Genomic DNA, 18593 nt, shown 5'->3' on the forward strand with positions numbered 1-18593 from the left:
TCTAGATCAGAAACTTAAAAGAAGAGTTTAATTTGAAGAGAAGTATAGTCCTTATTCAGCTATGCCTTTGGTGTTTTCTTGTATGACTATTTTATTGGGGGCACTGTATTGCATAAAGGTTCACTACTCAATTTAGTATATCTGTAAAATAAATTAAGTAAACATGTTGCATTGGTGTGTGATTGCAGGCAAAGAAAATCACGAAAGAGACGAAGTGAATGTGATTCAGTAGCAGAGACTCTAGCAAAGTGGAGGAAATTGAATGATGGAGTTGATTCTGGAAAGGATGGAGAATTGATGCGTAAGGTTCCGGCCAAGGGCTCGAAAAAGGGGTGCATGCGAGGAAAAGGAGGCCCTGAGAACACGAATTGCAAATATAGAGGTGTGAGACAGAGGACTTGGGGCAAGTGGGTTGCCGAAATCCGTCAACCACTTAATGGGTCTTGTGCACCAGCAAGAAGTAGGAGTCGGCTTTGGCTTGGTACTTTTGACACTGAGGTTGAAGCAGCTCATGCTTATGATAAAGCTGCAAGGGATCGGCCACCCCAAAACTGATGGGAACAACGATTTTTGGGTGGCTCATCCACCTAGCAGCTATTTGGGGCTATTTGGGGGTGGTTCGCCACCGTCAAATTAGATTGGGGGGGGGAGGCGGCTCCGCCACTTCCATTAACTTCGTACTTTGGGGGAGGCTGATTCACCTCTAGGGTGGATCAGTCACCCTCAAATTCTTAGGAGTGGTCTGGCCACCACACAGGGTATTCTGACCACTATAAATATATTTATTTATTTATTATTATTTTTTTAAATCTTTATTTATAATTTTTAGGGTAAAGTCCACTTATCCTCCTCAAACGACCACTCTAATGACAATCTACCTTCCAAACTATCGATTGCGACAATTTATCCCTTAAACTACCAAAACAATGACATTGTACCCCTACTTTTAACAAAATAACGAACTTATCCTTACAAAAATAAAAACAAAAATACTAAAATTTATTTTATTTTTTCAAAAATTTAAGAGTATTTTTGTTTTATTGAAAATTATATATGGGTAATTTTGTCACTTTGCTAGTATTGAGGGAGTACATTGTCATTGTTTTGATAGTTTGGTAGATAAATTGTTGCAATTGATAGTTTTTGGGTAGATTGTTATTGGGGTGTTTGAGGGGGTTAAATAGTCTTTACCCTAATTTTTATTAATTGGGTTGAAAATTTCTGAGTTGATTTTAAAAATTGCCAAACATGAATTTAGAAAAAATTTGAGCTTGAGTTTGGAAAACATGCTTTCCAAACAAGGCCCAATTACGGGTTTGGAGAGGAAAACGCTTGTTTTCCCTCTTTTAAGCGGAATATCAACACCGTGTAAAGAGTTCGCCTTATAAATAATTATATATAAGCATCTCCGTAAGCTTATTTCTTTGAACAACTTCTTTCTTGCACCGCAAGTCTGCAATACAACTTTGCCAAAAACAGAGGAAAATAAAAATAAAAAATCAGCCTTCAATTCCAAGTTGATCGCGCCCCGAGTACGAGATGGCTGAAGGGTGGGTTCTTCTTTTAGGGTTTTTTTCGACTTTAGGGTGCGTCTTTTCTCTGTTCCTTGAATATTTTTCGTATGGGTTTTCGTAGATAAGTCTAGTCCTCTGTTTCTTGAATAGTTTTCTTTGTTGATCATCTTAGTTGTCTGTTTGATTATGTGGGTGTGTTTTTGACGAGTCTTTTTCATGTGGGTTTCCATAGATAATTCCAAATCTTTCTTTCCTGGACTTCTTTTATAAATTTGAATTCTAGTTCTACGTTAGTATAAACAAAGAGGTAGCTTGTTGTCTCTTTTAGTAGGAGTAGTTCACTTAGTCATATGCATGGGAGTTCTACAATTCCAAAAAAGAAAAAAAAGTAATAGGAGTTCTATTTGCATCAGTTGTTTAATTCGTCTTTTACAGCTATAAAAGCCTGCGACTTGAGGGGGAATTAAAGTAATCATAGAAGTTAATTATAACTCTAGTATTGTTTTGGGAGGTTTAGGGTTCTAAATTATTGATATAATTTAGAAAAGAAGTCCAACAAACAAAGATTTGGAATTATAGAAGAAGATCATATCACAGGTGTTAGATGATCACATAAGTTTCTTTGTTGTATTTAATACACAGCTTAGTTGTTTATGTACAGATGGAAGTATAGAAAATACATGATGTTGTATGATGTTTGGAGATGGATCAGATGATAAGGTGGCCTGTCACTTGAATGAGCACATAAAACATATGGTCCCTTGGAATGTTATTGCATGACAAGAATTTTGATTTAGTTGTGTGTTTCATTGTGTTTGTCAATTAGATTTGAGAGGGACTAAAAATGTTGCATTGGTGTGTGATTGCAGGCAAAGAAAATCACGAAAGAGACGAAGTGAAAGTGATTCAGTAGCAGAGACTCTAGCAAAGTGGAGGAAATTGAATGATGAAGTTGATTCCAAAAAATATGGAGAATTGGTGGGTAAGGTTCCGGCCAAGGGCTCGAAAAAGGGGTGCATGCGAGGAAAAGGAGGCCCTGAGAACACAAATTGCAAATATAGAGGTGTGAGACAGAGGACTTGGGGCAAGTGGGTTGCCGAAATCCGTCAACCACTTAATGGATCTTGTGCACCAGCAAGAAATAATAGTCGGCTTTGGCTTGGTACTTTCGACACTGAGGTTGAAGCAGCTCATGCTTATGATAAAGCTGCAAGGGATATATATGGTCCTTTGGCCCGACTTAACTTCCCTGAGCATGTTGCGGATTCAATGCCTTTGGATGAGATTATTCAAGTTAAGGAAGCAAGGATTAATCCATTGTCTGAAGTTGCTGTTGAGGAATTGAAGGAAAAACAAGACTGTTTTGAGGTTTGTGTGTCTGATAATAAACCAAGGGAGGAAACAAAGTTAAATCCAGAAATTTGTGAGAATTGTGGAGCCCACAATTTGAAGGAGAAACCTGATTGCTTTGAGGGTGGTTATTTTCCGGTAGTCCAGTTTCAGGAGTTGGCAGCTGACTTGCATGGGAGCTCAAATCATATGCAAGACTTGGATGCCTCGAGCCCGGATTCTACTTTTGCCTTAATGGAACTGTTTTCAGATTTAGAAGGAGTTGACGATTTAGAAGGAGTTGACAATCTATTGATTGATTCTGATATGATTTGGGGTTGGAGATATAATTAATGTTTGCCATCCAGATTTTTTCCTTCTCCTCGGATGGTTTAGAAACTAGTACAGATGCTGAGGGTTTTTTTTTAAAAAAAAAAAATCTAAATTGGTGGCTTATTAGTTGCTCTCTCATATGTATATGCTTTTCCCCCTATGTATAAGCAACCAGTGACAGATCTGAACACTGTCAATTTTGTTACTCTTTTCTATGAACATTCTCAATGAAGTTGTATATTTTTTCCTCATTCAGAGGTTGACTAGTTTAATTGATTCACAGTTAAACGTAATTGAAACAAAAAGGGGTACCAATTGTTTCTGTTTGAATCCTTATATTATCCTAAATTTTTGACATGCCTATCGATTGGCAATTGGAAAGTATTTCTCCTACTCTGACTGTAGGCCAACATTAGCTTCATATTCGATTATGTGATTAGTGGATGCTATTTTTGGTTGAAATCCACGTATTGCTACTACCAAAATGTTGCGTACTATGTTTGATAGGAGGGAAGGGAAAAAAGAGTTTGTCAATAAACATTATGGCTATGGGCTTTGTTTTTAAGACGATTCATGTCTAACCATGAAAAAAAAAAGAGAATACATTATCCTTGTAGAAAATAATATATATATATATATATATATATATATATATATATATATATATATATATATATATAAAGAAATAAGAGAAAAGACTAGAAAAAGAAAGAAATTAAAGAATTAAAGTGTGTACTCATGCAGGATCAAAAGTGGAAGAGCTTGGTTCCCTGTATTATATAAACACTAATTATTAGCATTATAATCCTGAACCTCCAACCCAATAACCTAGGAACTCGAATTCTAAAATTAGTAACTACTTGAAATTCTTGGGCATATATTTCTATTTCCAACAACCTCTTGGCTCTAAACCATAGCCTCATTGAACACAAACTCACCTAGAGAAGCCCGATGGTTGAATGTCCATAGGTACTAACAAAATACATATTCACTAATGGGACACAGTAGCAATCAAACATGTTGGAACAAATCTGTGAATCACAGGTCTCACATGATGCTACTTGACCATTATCATCAGCTCTAGGTTCACTAATCCTACTTCCATATCAAAGAGTTCAACTCTCTTCTTTCCAAGGGTGTATTCATATACCTGCAGTCCAACCAAATAGATTATGATATACATATTTGAAGGCCATTAATACTCAACCAACAGATGAAAAATGAATAGAAATTTTGTTAGATTTGCTGATTGAATTCTACAGCCAACTGGAAAATTTATTAATCAACTGTCAAAATACAACTGAAAAACTCACATATGCTTATACATTCTTGGTTCAAGTATCATTCTAAAATGCTTAAAAAAAAAAAAGTATCATTCTAAAATGAAAACTTGACAGAAGACAACTAAGATCCAAAATTATCAACTCTTAAAAAAAAAAAAAAGGGATAAGTCAACTTATGTTTTTCTCAATGCCACATATGAATTCGGCTCTTTGATAGGCAAGTGTGAAGTAATGCGACATAAGGCAGAGTTTCATAAGCAAAAATACAAGTTATCAAAGAAATATGCATGTCCATGGCAAAGAAATAAGCAACCTATCATTTCACATAATGTATGACGGACCTTGAATGCATGTGTCACCATTGTGCATGTTCACGAATGCAAAAAATAGAAGGTTCCAAATACTAACCATGGACTATGTCTCATCATTGCGTTGCTTGTAAACCTCAGAAGGATTTCTGCGCTCCTCATTTTTAAGTTCACGATCGAACTCCTTGATTAATATGAAACAATACATTAAAAGATAAGACTTCAAAATATCCTGAATACTGAATCAATAAACACAGAATCTTAAGAACGGCTATTTTTAATTATTTTCTTTGCTAATTTTCCTCATACATGGTGAATGGACAAGAATTGGCTCTTAAGAATGGCTATTTTTAATTATTTTCTTTGCTTAGGGCATGGCAAAAAGGTGGCAACACTCTAATCACATGAAAACATAAGGTTAGAGTAATCCCTCCTAACAAAAAATATATTTTTGGAATGTCAAAGTCACCTGCTGAGATAGTTGTTTTACAGAGCAATGTTCATTTTAAATTTTGAGATAAAAGTGGGTTTGATGGGAGCAACATTATGTTCCAGAGTTCACCTTCTCTTTAAACTTTTCTCTCGGCAAAAGATAAGAACACAATGCTACATAAAAGATATTCAAAACCTCCGTTCCATGAAAATAAATTCTATATGATAGACTCAATGGCATACCATTTACACTCCCTCATCTTTCTCAAGGTTTTTAAGGAATTAGCATTTGTTTTCATACTTTTTACCTTGGCTTCCTTTTGATATTCCTATAATATTTTTCTTGGATACAATGGAATTTTACTTGATTAATTGTCAAAATCTTTCTTGTTTATAGATTTTTATTTTGATCCTTCTAATTAAGAAAAATAACTACTTGTATATTATAGCACAACATATATTATAACATAATAAAAATATTTGGAGCCAATAATAACATAAAACATAAAAACAATTGATAGAGAATTAGATATAAAAATATAAGTAATAATCAATTTAGAGTAAACATGCAATTTTTTTTTTTTCTCACCAATGATGAAAATAGAAACGATCATAAAACCAAAACAAAAGAGAAAAAAATTGCAGAAACCAATAAGTGAACATGGCACTACACCAATTAACAAAATCAAATGGAATCTATGATAGACAATTAGGGAATATTGTAACAAAGGCAAGAAAAATCGCCTATAGCTAAAATTTCAGGATTGAGAGAGAGAGAGAGAGAGACAAGGTATATGAAGAAGATAAAGAAATATTGTATTAAACATTACACTAATATAGCATCTATATGTACCTCAAAAACTCAATCATGTTCTCAATGTAAAGAAATGAGTTTAATAATCGAAAAGACCAAGGGTAGTAATTTAACTTTTGGACACATGCACAAGCATCACAATCCAACAATAGGTTCAAAAGCATGTAAATAATGTTAAAATTAAGAGTGCATCTATGTAATGCCAATCTAGCTACACCGGGTATGAAAGCCATTCTACATAGGAAAAAAAAAATATATATATATATATATATATATAAATTTTATTCTAAGAACAATGAACACAATAAAACTAAGACACATAAACGTGTCCATATATGAGTGAAAAAAAAAAAAAAAAAAACAATAAAAAAGATAGGTTGGTGTCTAGCTCAAATAGGATAACAAGTACTAAGATTACCAGGTAAGCTAAAGTAAATCGATGGCGGTTAAAAAGGCAACCTTAATAGAGATCAATATTGATGTGTCAGAATAAATATATGACAACATGGGACTCTCGTGAAGAAGCATATGAAACTGAATATGAGATTCTCAAAAACATATAATTTATCAATTTTGTTATCAACAATAATTGGAGTCATCTATGCTGGTACTACAGAAGTAACATCAAATTAATATGAAGACAATACATGGATGGAAGGAAGAAATCTTACCGTTGACTAAGATTCAAGTCCCCTTCTCAGTAATGGGTGCATTACTCGTCTAGCCATTGCAGTAAATGTTTCTTTCAATCAACTCATCCTACACACACACACAAAAAAAAGAAAAAAAAAAAAAAAAAGGAGCAAGGAATTATAAATGCAAAGAAATGAATACTAAACATAAGCTTCACATATTTAGAAGTACTATCCCTGGACTGGGGAGGACATCAGAAAAAAAAAAAAAAAAAAGAGTTAACAAGCAAACCCAATAAAAGTGCAAATCATTCAGCACATCTCCTCAAAAGGAGAAACAACAAAAACAAGCCCTGTTAAACAAAGTGTTTCAAGAATATGACAATATCAAATAGAAAAGTAATTTAATGAGTAATTTAAACAAGTCATTGACTTCCTTGCAATTGATTCTAATTTTAAACATATACAAAATCCCAAAACATAGAAACACACAAGCATACACAGCAAGAGAGAGAGTGTGAAGGGCATAGGAGTGAAATGTTTATAATTTATTAGAGAATAGAGAGTACAATAACTTTGTTATGATATTCAGAGTTGTCCAGCACACAACACTGGCATATTAAATTGAAGTGTACTCCATGTATTGGTCAATACATCATTATTTTTATTTATTTGTTTATATATGCTCCCCCCAAGCACAATTAGTCGGATGATTCAACTTCTTTTACTTATGATTTTGGGGCTAACAATATGAAACCTATTACTATCCAACATATCAGTCTATAGAAGCCAAGTATTTAGCTAGACCTTATTCAAAATCCCAAAACTTGAGCTTGATTTGAAATTTCTTTCAAAATAAAGTCACTAATTCCTTACAAGAAAGTAAATACTTACCAAGCTTGACCCAGTTTTAAGTTTGATGAGAAGTGACTTGGAAAATATGTTTCCTAACATCTAGTACAGGGGCCATTTTTAAAAACATCACTTGATCAACTCTCTATGATTCAACCAAAAGAATATCAAAGAACAGTTCATCCAATAGTAAAGATGTATTAAGAAGGCCGAATCTACAAACATATCTTTGAGATTCATGCAAACCAACCAAATAACTCCTATCAGTTCAGTAAATTGTGTGCACTTCATAGGTCTAAAACTAGACTTTGAGGAAAAGACTACTCTCAAACTGCATTAGAAGGGTTTTGTCATTTCAATTTTTTGGCCTGACCTATGTCTGGAAGATGAAATGATCAGACCAAGTAAGAAGAATGTATGCCAAAAGCCTATGGACTTACAACTTCAAGCCAGTGTTGCCGGGCTAATTTCTGAGCCTTCTCATCCTTAGATAAACCTTTTCCAACCAACAAATACATGAGAGTTTATGCTGTTAGTGTAATGTTTCTAACAATACTTTTTTTCATTTCCCTAAATTTGTAAGGTAGTAACTAAGTACCTTGGCAAGTCTTGTACAGCGCGTACCCACTGTGACACAAAAGTTTCTGGTTTCTCAATGTTGAAGAAAGATAAGGGCTCCGTTTAAGAGCAGCGAAGTCTAAGGCCTTCCACCTGTGGCAATTTGAATTGATTTCAGAAACAAAGGTTGAAAACACCTAAAAATGAAAGAAATTGAGATAACTCTTGTAGACTTTCTCAACCATAACTGCACAATCTGCAAGTTTCCGTCTAGTCCGATAAAAAGTAAAGATGGCTCTGTAGCTGCTATGCGACTAATAAGCCAGTGTCTTGCTGAAATTGCACTATCTTTGTTTATGGTACAGCTAGGCCAGTGTTGTGCTCGAATTTTGCTGAATTAGACAGCTTTGTGATTGACCATAATCAAGAGCTCCTTAAAACAATGTGTTCAGAAAATGTAAACATACATTTTTAGCTAATATGAGCGGCATGCCATCAGTGTTTCAGATTCTGTAACTCCCAATTTCTGGCAGTTGGCGCAATTCTTCCCGCATATATCTACAGCTTCAACTTCCCACTCCACTCTCTAATTCCAGGCAGCATGGTGCTTTTGAAACTACTTGATACTACTCTATGGACAACGACAATTTCAAACCTACAAGAATTTCAATGGATTTTTACAAACAAAGACATGACTTTGCGAATAGCTGTACTGTGAAGAATACCAAAAAGAAAAGAAAACAAAGAAAAAAAAAAAGGTGATTTGAGGAAAAAGAATCACAATTCAAATCAGAGTTTATGTTGGGTCATCATCCCAACCGAGAGCACTTTCTCATACTTGTCCCAGGCTATCTGGAACTTCTCAGCAATATTTTTGCAGTCCAATGAGCAGTGAGTCAGGTTGTTGACTTGCTCCTCTAGCCTGCTCATTCCTCTGCAACACGTGATGGCTGAGCTTTCTCATAATAGATTTTTTCAGTAGTCACCAAATACTCCCCGGTTTCAGGGCATCTAATTTAACCTGAAGAAAATCTAAAAATTTAGGCAAATGTTAACACTCACCACATCAGAAGCAGAAGCGCAGATCTGAGAGATGAAGGAAGCAATTAGCAAGACTGTTACCATCCGATCAACAACAGGAAGCTCAAGGATCACCAGAAGCTTGCAAAATTTTACCCTCAAATAGGCCATATTGAGAGAGATAGAGAGATCACCAGAAGCTGCTCGAGAAGGAGAATGGGCGAAATTTTTTGCCCCATTTTGTTTTGAGAGAGAAAGGGCGAGACAGATGTATTGAGACTTTCCTCTCCATTCCCTTAATTGGCCGGATTTTTGGGCGGAAATCTAGCACCCTGACACCCGATAACGGTGCGAGAAAGATGATCAAATCGGTATGGCGAAGCAGCTCTCCACTGTAGCTATCTCCTCTCTCTGTTCTCTCTCCTGCAGAATACGTCCGATGGGCAAAACGGTAGTTTTAATTGTTAAAAGCCAAAAATAACCCTGCTTAACTTAGTTATGATGAACAAAGAATAAGAGCATAATAGTAAAGTGACAGTGTCAAAGAAAACTTACTATTCGACCCACATTCCCATACATCTTAAGTAAAGATGTAAGTTACTATTCGACCTGCAATCTGTAATTTATTTGAAGATTAGTTTAAGTTAGTGGAAGTTGAGATCATAGATAGAACTTAAATGATAAAATGTTATGTATGTGTTTATGATGTTGTAACTTTGTAACTTCGACTATGATTTGCATTTTTTAAGATTTGTGCTCTTGTGATGTAAGAATTATATACTCGTAATCATTTTTATTAATGAGATTGACATGATTTTCCCTTTTTTAAAAAAAAAAAGTTTATTTATTTATTTTTTTAATGTTCCAATTATATTAGAATATCTTTAATAAGACATGAATCACATAAATTAAAAAGTCTATAATGTGTAACTCCTAATAATAAGGACACAGAAAAAAAAATTAGGGTTGGCAAAATGGGTTGTCGGGTCGGATTTGTGTTCTGGTCAGCCGACTAACCCAATAAAGCTAAACCTGAACATGACTAATTTATCTAAACGTGTTAGATTCTTAAACATGAGTACGACTAGTGAGTGACCCAACATGACCAACTTGACACGTTTAATAAACGGGGTCGCAAAATGGGTTGACCTATTTGACCAATTTAGACTCAAACACAACATGTATAATTCGTTTGACCTAACCTAACACAACCCGTTTTGATCCATTTCGATATGAACACGAGCCGTTTGACCCATTTCAACATATATTTATATAAAAATATATATATAATTTCATAAACGGGCCAGCGTAGGTCAACTCGTTTATGCCAAACCCTAACCCCATAATTTTCGTATCACGAGCTGTGTCAAAAATTGTCAGTCTTAGAAAAAACTCCTCCAACCCAATTTATAAAAATGATATGTGTCACTTACTCTTTAGCATGTGAAAATCACATATTTTTTTAGTAAAATTTCTTTTAGTTTTGTCCCTATTATTAAAAAAAAATATATGTAATTTTACATGCTTTAAAAACACATGTTATTTTTATAAATTGAGATTTCCTCAAACCTGATTCCAAAAAATAAAATAAAAATCCTCTAACCCAATTTAGAACAAAACCAAGTTAGAGTTGGTTGTTAGGGATATGATAACTTCTACTATAAATCCATTACAAATTGACGTGACAGTTACACAACATTGTTTTCGACGTCATTCACTACTAAATAGTTAAATTTAGGGAAAAATGCAGTTTACTCCCCTGAAATTTTAGGAGTTTTTCAATTTTAACCCCAAAGTTCAAAAATTGGCAATCTACCTCCCTGAAGTTTCAAAAATTGGCAATTTAAACCTTCCGTTACTAATTTTCGTTAAATTGGACAGAAATTTTTTTAAAAAATGCCTGAGGGTAATGATGTAATTTCACAGATTTTCGTCCATTTAGACGAAAAAATTAAATGGAGGGTTTAAATTGCCAATTTTTGAAACTTCAAGGGGGTATATTGCAAATTTTTAAACTTTTGGGTTAAAATTGAAAAATTCCTAAAATTTCAAGGGAGTAAACTGCATTTTCTCCTTAAATTTATTTTTCAAATCATATCGTTTAATTTTTTTACCATCCGTGCAAAACTAGCTTTTAAAAATAAGTTTTAACGCATTGTAGTAAAAAATAATTGACCTAAGTTATCATAATTTGTTTTTTTCCTTGTTTGATTACCCTTTTTTCGTCTGTTTGTTTTTCCTGCCTCAAAAAGAAGTATTTGATCTTTCTTCCATTTTATTTTATTTTATTTTATTTTATAATTTAGTGGGAATGAAAAAATCCACCACTTCTTCACCTGCCCCCTTGGACGCCCTTCAAACAAAACAAATGATCAGCCAGCATGTACAAAACAGGATCCTCTTTAGATTAAAATAGATAGAAGAATATTTAGTTAATGGTCAGGATTTCTTTAAAGAGATCTTGAGGCCATAAATAAAATATCTGTCACATTAATAGAAAAAATAATAAAATATTATATATTTTTTAAAAAAAATTATAAAAAATTAAGGGATGGTTGGCTACTTATTGGGGTTGGCCGAACCACCCCAGTTGGGGCTGGGAGGTCTGGGGTGGCCGAAGCCACCCGATGGCCCCTGGACCACCCCAAGGGCCAAATCATATATATATAGTTTGGGTTTGGGAGGTGGCCGGACCACCCCCAAGTGCCGTGAAAATGGTCCAACCACCTCCTATGGCCAAGATGAGGTGGCTAATCACTCATTATTTTTTTTATTAATTTATTTATTATTTTTTAATTTAAAATCTTATTTTTTTGATAATGAGATATTCCTCCTTCTAATAATCAACGTGAAGTTTCCAGTCGCCGCCTGCGACATTCGAAGCGGTTCCCCAGGGATTGGGTTTCCTTCTGCTGATCCGGGGATTCCACCTGAACCCGGCATGCCCCAAGGCGCACCCGGGCATGAAATCGAGCACCCGATCCCGCCGCCGCCGGAGATTCCGCGGCTAGACCAGCCCTTAATAAGCGATCTAGAGCGTTTCATCGAGCTGCAGCGGCGCTTTAATTTTGATTATCCGGGTCGTCACCGGATAACGGACTTGGCGGAATTCGCCGGCCTATTAGAAAGGGCCGTTACAATAGAGATACATATCGAAGCCGCTTGTAGGATTTCTAAGAAAAAATCACAACCATAAAATTGAATATTTTTCAATTCATTATGAACTAGAAAGAATTTCCACATGTATAGGTATAGACCGTATAGCAGCTTGATTTGTTGAAAACGCGCATTCTTCATAATATTTTATACCAATTAAATAAATAATAGGGAAAAATATAAAAAAAGCCCCTCAAACTATCAGCCGTTTTCGATTTAGCCCCCTAATGCTTCAAAAGTAATAAAGTAGCCCCCAAACTACCAAACTATTGCATTTTGGCCACTCCGTTAGTCAAAACCGTCAGTTTGAACGGAAATTGCAAAACGACGTCGTTTTGATGGGAGGCTACTTTATCATTTTCGGAACATTAGGAGGTTAAAATGAGAATGACTAGTAGTTTGTGAGGCTTTTTTATATTTTTCCCTATTTTTTTTATTTTTGCCTAAAAGGCCATTGTAATAACTTACCTATAACAAAACGACGTTGTTTTGCAGTTTTAGTCCAAACTGACGGTTTTGACTAACGGAGTGCCAAATATAATAGTTTGGTAGTTTGGGGGGCTACTTTATCACTTTTGGAACATTAGGGAGTTAAATCAAAAACAGCCGGTAGTTTGAGAAGCTTTTTTATATTTTTCCCTAAATAATAAATAATAAATAAAAAAACACATCATAAATTCACCCAATCAAAAAAGCATGATATTTTAATATTATCTAACACTATTTATAAATAAAAAGTTGTAATATTTTCTTAGGTAACCGACCTCCAAGAATATTCGGTATAAACTTTTGTAAATGTCCGCTTAATACTTTTCATTAGATAATTATTGTTACAAAAAAAAATCTACTAGAAATTAATATTGTAATTTTAGAAGATGTGTTTTTTCTGTGTCTCTTTAAAAATGAAATAACTTTTAAAATTATATTTGATCAAAATTTAATAGTGATCAATTATAAGCCTAATAATAATTTTAAAAGCTACATTATCCTTAGAATGACACAAGAGAGATTTCTAACATTATTCTGCATACCATCCTAGGGTAAAATAGAACAAACAGTTTTATGCCTCTAGAACCACCTTTAGAGGGGGGTTAATTTTGATTAACTATCTACCAATCCAAAACGGGGGGATTCCGCCTCTAACCGCCTATGTGAGAGCAATTTTTAGCTGTAAAATTTGAGCAATCCAGATCTTACTGGACTTTACATTTTTTTTTTTTTTTTGGTAACTTCACTTTAGACCACTAAATTACCACGCGATTTGACAAGCCCTCGTTGAACTTCAAAACATCTCAATTTGAACCTCTCAACTTTCAATTGCAGTAAATTTATCAATTTCGTCAATTTTGCCGTTAAAACCCATAAAAAGACAAAATTACCCTTCAATTTTCTTTTTCTTAAAAAAAATGAAAAAATGAAAAAAAAAAAAAAAAAAAAAAGGTCACGAGGTGGCCCAACCGTGGGCCACCTTGTGATTTTTTTTAAAAAAATATTTTTTTTTTAAAATTTTAATGTGAAATTTTATAAAAAAAGTCTGGCGTATAAACGTCATTGTCTCACTTTTAACCTTTAAAATCTGACGGAATGTTCAAATTGACTGTAATTAAAAATTTATTAATCCAAATTGAGAAGTTTTAAAGTTTAAGGGCCTTGTAAAATAAAATAGTGATTTGAGGAGTATAAAGTGAAGTTATTGCTATTTTTTTTTTCCTAATTTAGTGGACTTTACATTGAGGGAATGGTACAATACTTGAAGATGAATAACATTGGCAGAAATCTGAGCTCCATGGTACAATACTACACTCGAAGTGAATAATATTAACAAAAATTTACTTAGAAGATGGTGGTTCTAAGAAATTGACTCTCCAGTCAATACTTAGAAGATGGCGGACCTGTTTGTGGTGCGCGGTGGCCGGAGTCACTCTTTTCCGGTGGGCAGCAGTGCTTGGCCGGGTGAGGGGGGAGGGCAACGTTCATGGGAAGAGAGAGGGGGGGAAGTGAAAATTTCAATCCACACGTGACACCTTTTTGGATTTGATTTGTTAATCATGACACATCATCAATTGGGAATACGATTTTTTTTGGTTTTGAACTCAATTCTTCTTCTTCTTCTTTCCTTTTTTTTTTTTTTTTTTTTTTTTTTTTATTGAATATATATATAAAAAAAAACAAAATTATAGACAATTTTGAACCACCTTTAGGGGTGATCGGACTACCACCAAGAGGTGGATTAGACACCCTCAAGTGTCTAAAGGTAGCTGAGTCACCACCAGGAGTGGATCGGCCACCCCCGAAACTGATGAGGGTGGCCAACAATGATTTTGGAAAAACTTCTTGGGGGTGGTTAAGCCTCCCCCGAAGTTAATGGGGGTGGCTCATCCACCCCTAGCAGCTATTTGGGGGTAGTTCACCACAGCCAAATTAGATGGGGGTGGGGGTGGCTCGGCAACCTCCATTAGCTTCGTACTTTGGGGGAGGCTGATCCATCCCTAGGGTGGATCAATCACCCTCAGATTTTTAGGAGTGGTCTAGCTATCACCTGGGGTGTTTTGGCCATCATAAATATTTTTATTTTTTTTTAAATCTTTATTTATAATTTTTTGGGTAAAATCCATTTAACCCCTTCAAACTACCACTCTAATAACAATCTACCCATAAACTATTAATTGCGACAATTTACCCCTTAAACTACCAAAACAATGACAATGTACCCCTATTTTTAACAAAATAACAAACTTACCCTTACTAAAATAAAAACAAAAATACTAATTTTTTTTTTTTTTTCAAAATTTAAGGGTATTTTTGTCTTATTGAAAATTATATAGGGGTAATTTCGTCACTTTGCTAGTATTGGGGGTACATTAGTATTGTTTTGGTAGTTTGGAAGGTAAATTGTTACAATTGATAGTTTTGAGGATAGATTGTCATTGAAATGGTAGTTTAAGTGGGTTAAATAGATTTTACCCTAATTTTTAATAATTGGGTTGAAAATTTTTGAGTTGAGTTGAGTTTAAAAAATTGCCAAATTTAGAAAAAATTTGAGTTTGAGTTGAAAAAACTTGCTTCCCAAACAAGGGCGTTGACAATTACGGGCTTGGAGAGGAAAACGCTTGTTTTCCGTCTTTTAAGCGGAATATCAACACCGTATAAAGAGTTCGCCTAATAAATAAGTATATATAAGCATCTCCGTAAGCTTATTTCTTCGAACAACTTCTTTCTTGCACCGCAAGTCTGCAATACAACTTTGCCAAAAACAGAGAAACACACAGAGGAAAAAAAAAACAAATCAGCCTTCAATTCCAAGTTGAACGCGCCCGGAGTACGAGATGGCTGAAGGGTGGGTTCTTCTTTTAGGGTTTTTTTCGACGTTAGGCGTCTTTTTGATGAGGCTTTATCATCTGGGTGCTTCTTTCCTCTGTTTCTTGAATATTTTTCGTATGGGTTTTCGTAGATAAGTCTATTCCTCTGTTTCTTGAATATTTTTCTTTGTTGAATATTTTTCTTTGTTGATCATCTTAGTTGTCTGTTTTCTTATGTTTGATTATGTCGGTGCATGTGTTTTTGACTTGTTTTTTTCATGTGGGTTTCCATAGATAATTCCAAATCTTTCTTTCTTGGACTTCTTTTATAAATTTGAATTCTAGTTCTACGTTAGTATAAACAAAGAGGTAGCTTGTTATCTCTTTTAGTAGGAGTAGTTCACTTAGTTTAGTCATATATATGGGAGTTCTACAATTCCAAAAAAAAAAAGAAAGTAATAGGAGTTCTATTTGCATCATTTGTTTAATTCGTCTTTTACAGCTATAAAAGCCTGTGACTTGAGGAGGAATTAAAGTAATCATAGAAGCTAATTATAACTCTAGTGTTGTTTTGGGAGGTTTAGGGTTCTAAATTATTGATATAATTTAGAAAAGAAGTCCAACAAACAAAGATTTGGAATTATAGAAGGAGATCATATCACAGGTGTTAGATGATCACAGGTGTTATTGCATGACAAGAATTTTGATTTAGTAATGTGTTTCATTGTGTTTGTCAATTAGATTTGAGAGGGACTAAACATGTTGCATTGGTGTGTGATTGCAGGCAAAGAAAATCACGAAAGAGACGAAGTGAAAGTGATTCAGTAGCAGAGACTCTAGCAAAGTGGAGGAAATTGAATGATGAAGTTGATTCCGAAAAAGATGGAAAAGTGGTGCGTAAGGTTCCAGCCAAGGGCTCGAAAAAGGGGTGTATGCGAGGAAAAGGCGGCCCTGAGAACATGAATTGTAAATATAGAGGTGTGAGACAAAGGACTTGGGGCAACTGGGTTGCCGAAATCCGGCAACCGCTTAATCGGTTTTGTGCACTAGCAAAAAATAGGAGTCGGCTTTGGCTTGGTACTTTTGGCACTGATGTTGAAGCAGCTCATGCTTATGATAAAGCTGCGAGGGCTATATATGGTCCTTTGGCCCGAGTTAACTTCCCTGAGCATGTTGTGGATTCAATGCCTTTTGATACATCTAAAACCTCATCAAATCAGGTTAAAGCATCTAATAACACTGAGATTGTTGAGGAACTGAAGGAAAAACAAGACTGTTTTGAGGTTTGTGTGTCCGATAAACCAAAGGAGGAAACAAAGTTAAATCAAGAAAATTGTGAGAATTTTGTAACCCACAATTTGAATGAGAAACCTGATTGCTTTGAGGATTATATTCCACTCCAGTTTCAGGAGTCAGCAGCTGACTTGCATGGGAGCTCAAATCATATGCAAGAGTCACACTTAGGTGTGGAATACAGCTTGGAGTGTAATTTTGACTTAAAGGAACTGTTGTCAGATTTAGAAGGAGTTAACAGTCTAGATATATTGAGTATGATCTATTGAGCATGTATTGTGATTCATTGCGATATGATTTGGGGTTGGAGATATGATTGATGTTTGTCATCCAGTTTTTTCTCATTTTCTTGAAGAATTTTACCAGCAGCCACATTGTAAACTAAAATATAGTGTTTTTTTATTTTATTCCAAGCATGTTTTTTTTGGAGCTGGAGCACTCATGTCTCTTTTGATCTGAGTAGGTGGATTAGTTGCTTTGGGTTGGGATTGCACATATGATGAAGTTTTAAGTTGTATTTCTTGGTTTGGGAAATTTTGTGAAAAGGAAATTGTGAATCTGTATGTCTTGTTACTGAAATTTTTAGTAATTTTGAGTAATTATGTGTTAAATTTGTATTTCTTAACACATAATTACTACAATATGCAACACTTGGCATTCAATTTATGGGGTTTGTAGTTGAACCAAATTGATTATTGTGAGTATCAAAGCATCTTAAAGATTCTTAGGATAGAATTTGCCTCTTCGCATGCAACTTGTCATCAAGCTCATCGAGGAATCAGACTTGAAACGCAGAGGAATCGTTTCTTGGTGAAGATTAGGTTTTATAGCATCGAACGGTGTGTATATGGTACCACATTATTTACAAAATTTAAATAACGTGACAACATAGATGATACGTATTTAATCCTCTCCATTGTTCTCATTTTACTTAAATGCAATCGTTGTCAAATTGGAATGTCTACCAACAAATTTTTTAAGGATACTTTGACCTTTACTCGTATTTTTTTGACTTTTTTTTTTTTTAAAAAAAATATTTTAAGGGTTACCTCTTTATGGGCTGATTAAGCAAACCAGCACAGCTAATTGAATAATGAATCAAGCCAAGTTCCTCAATCAATTGATTTTCACTAGGAATCACCCACAAATCCTATTGGAGAACAATGACTCTCAATAATATTGAATAATGTAATATAATCTCTATTGAATTGGAACATGAATTCTATTTAATATTCACATTTTCTATCTTATTGGCGCCAATTTTTATTTAATATTTCGGCGTATTTATAGATTTTACAACATACACAAGTATCAACCATCTTACGTTTCAATTAACAATTACTTGTGACATGAATTTATATATGCATTGAACGGTTTCTATCAAATAGCTGACCATAAGAACCATTTTAAATAGATAATTTATCCTATAAATCTTTAAGATACTTTTTTCGTATTCCAAAGATCAATTTGGTACAAATACAAACTGCTGGTTGACTAAATAAATAATTTGCCCTATATATGTACACAAATTTGTTCAACAATTCAAATAAAATTGATTGGGTGCTATCATGTTGCAAATAATCAATTCATCACGAGGAAAAAAATGGGTAAAATCCCAGCAATTTTGATAGCATGCTGTCGTGTTATAACACCAATTTGATCTCTAGATAATTCAAAAGGATCTTGTCAATAAACATTATGGCTATGGGCTTTGCCCTTAACATGATTCATGTCTAAACCATGAAAAGTAAAGAAAATACGGGTACGATC

General features: G+C 34.4%; 2 protein-coding genes and 1 long non-coding RNA gene across 6 annotated transcripts; 2 read left to right on the forward strand and 1 right to left on the reverse strand.

The window, feature by feature from the left end:
* Positions 1-61: 61 nt before the first annotated feature.
* LOC132185417 (ethylene-responsive transcription factor RAP2-4-like) lies at positions 62-3197 on the forward strand. The gene is made up of 3 exons (XM_059599193.2): positions 62-105; positions 189-498; positions 2694-3197. Exons 1-3 carry the CDS (start codon positions 62-64, stop codon positions 3195-3197), a joined length of 858 nt encoding a protein of 285 aa, XP_059455176.2.
* A 727-nt stretch (positions 3198-3924) lies between these two features.
* LOC132184207 (uncharacterized) lies at positions 3925-9508 on the reverse strand. 4 transcript variants are annotated; one of them, XR_009440539.2, is made up of 8 exons: positions 9118-9508; positions 8837-8989; positions 8523-8710; positions 8096-8208; positions 7938-7993; positions 6685-6772; positions 4868-4951; positions 3925-4326 (listed from the first exon to the last, which is right to left on the reverse strand). It is a non-coding gene; the product is annotated as an uncharacterized LOC132184207 (long non-coding RNA). The 4 variants fall into 4 exon arrangements; XR_009440540.2 differs by having other exon boundaries at positions 8837-9005; XR_009440538.2 differs by lacking the exon at positions 8837-8989.
* Positions 9509-15552: 6044 nt separating this feature from the next.
* LOC132185415 (dehydration-responsive element-binding protein 2A-like) lies at positions 15553-17092 on the forward strand. The gene is made up of 2 exons (XM_059599191.2): positions 15553-15568; positions 16315-17092. The coding sequence occupies exons 1-2, from the start codon at positions 15558-15560 to the stop codon at positions 17090-17092; spliced, it is 789 nt and encodes a 262-aa protein (XP_059455174.2). The 5' UTR covers positions 15553-15557.
* The last annotated feature ends 1501 nt before the right edge of the window (positions 17093-18593 follow it).

The sequence above is a fragment of the Corylus avellana genome, chromosome 7 (assembly GCF_965113065.1).
Source record: "Corylus avellana chromosome 7, dhCorAvel1.hap1.2, whole genome shotgun sequence".
Taxonomy (NCBI): domain Eukaryota; kingdom Viridiplantae; phylum Streptophyta; class Magnoliopsida; order Fagales; family Betulaceae; genus Corylus; species Corylus avellana.

Bases quoted from the DNA above. Each gene is read 5' to 3' on its own strand.
- LOC132185417 (XM_059599193.2), top strand. From the start codon at position 62: ATGCCTTTGGTGTTTTCTTGTATGACTATTTTATTGGGGGCACT. The intron at 106-188 runs GTATTGCATAAA...GTGTGATTGCAG, and splicing joins ACTATTTTATTGGGGGCACT to GCAAAGAAAATCACGAAAGA. The intron at 499-2,693 runs GTTGAAGCAGCT...TTCGACACTGAG, and splicing joins TTGGTACTTTTGACACTGAG to GTTGAAGCAGCTCATGCTTA.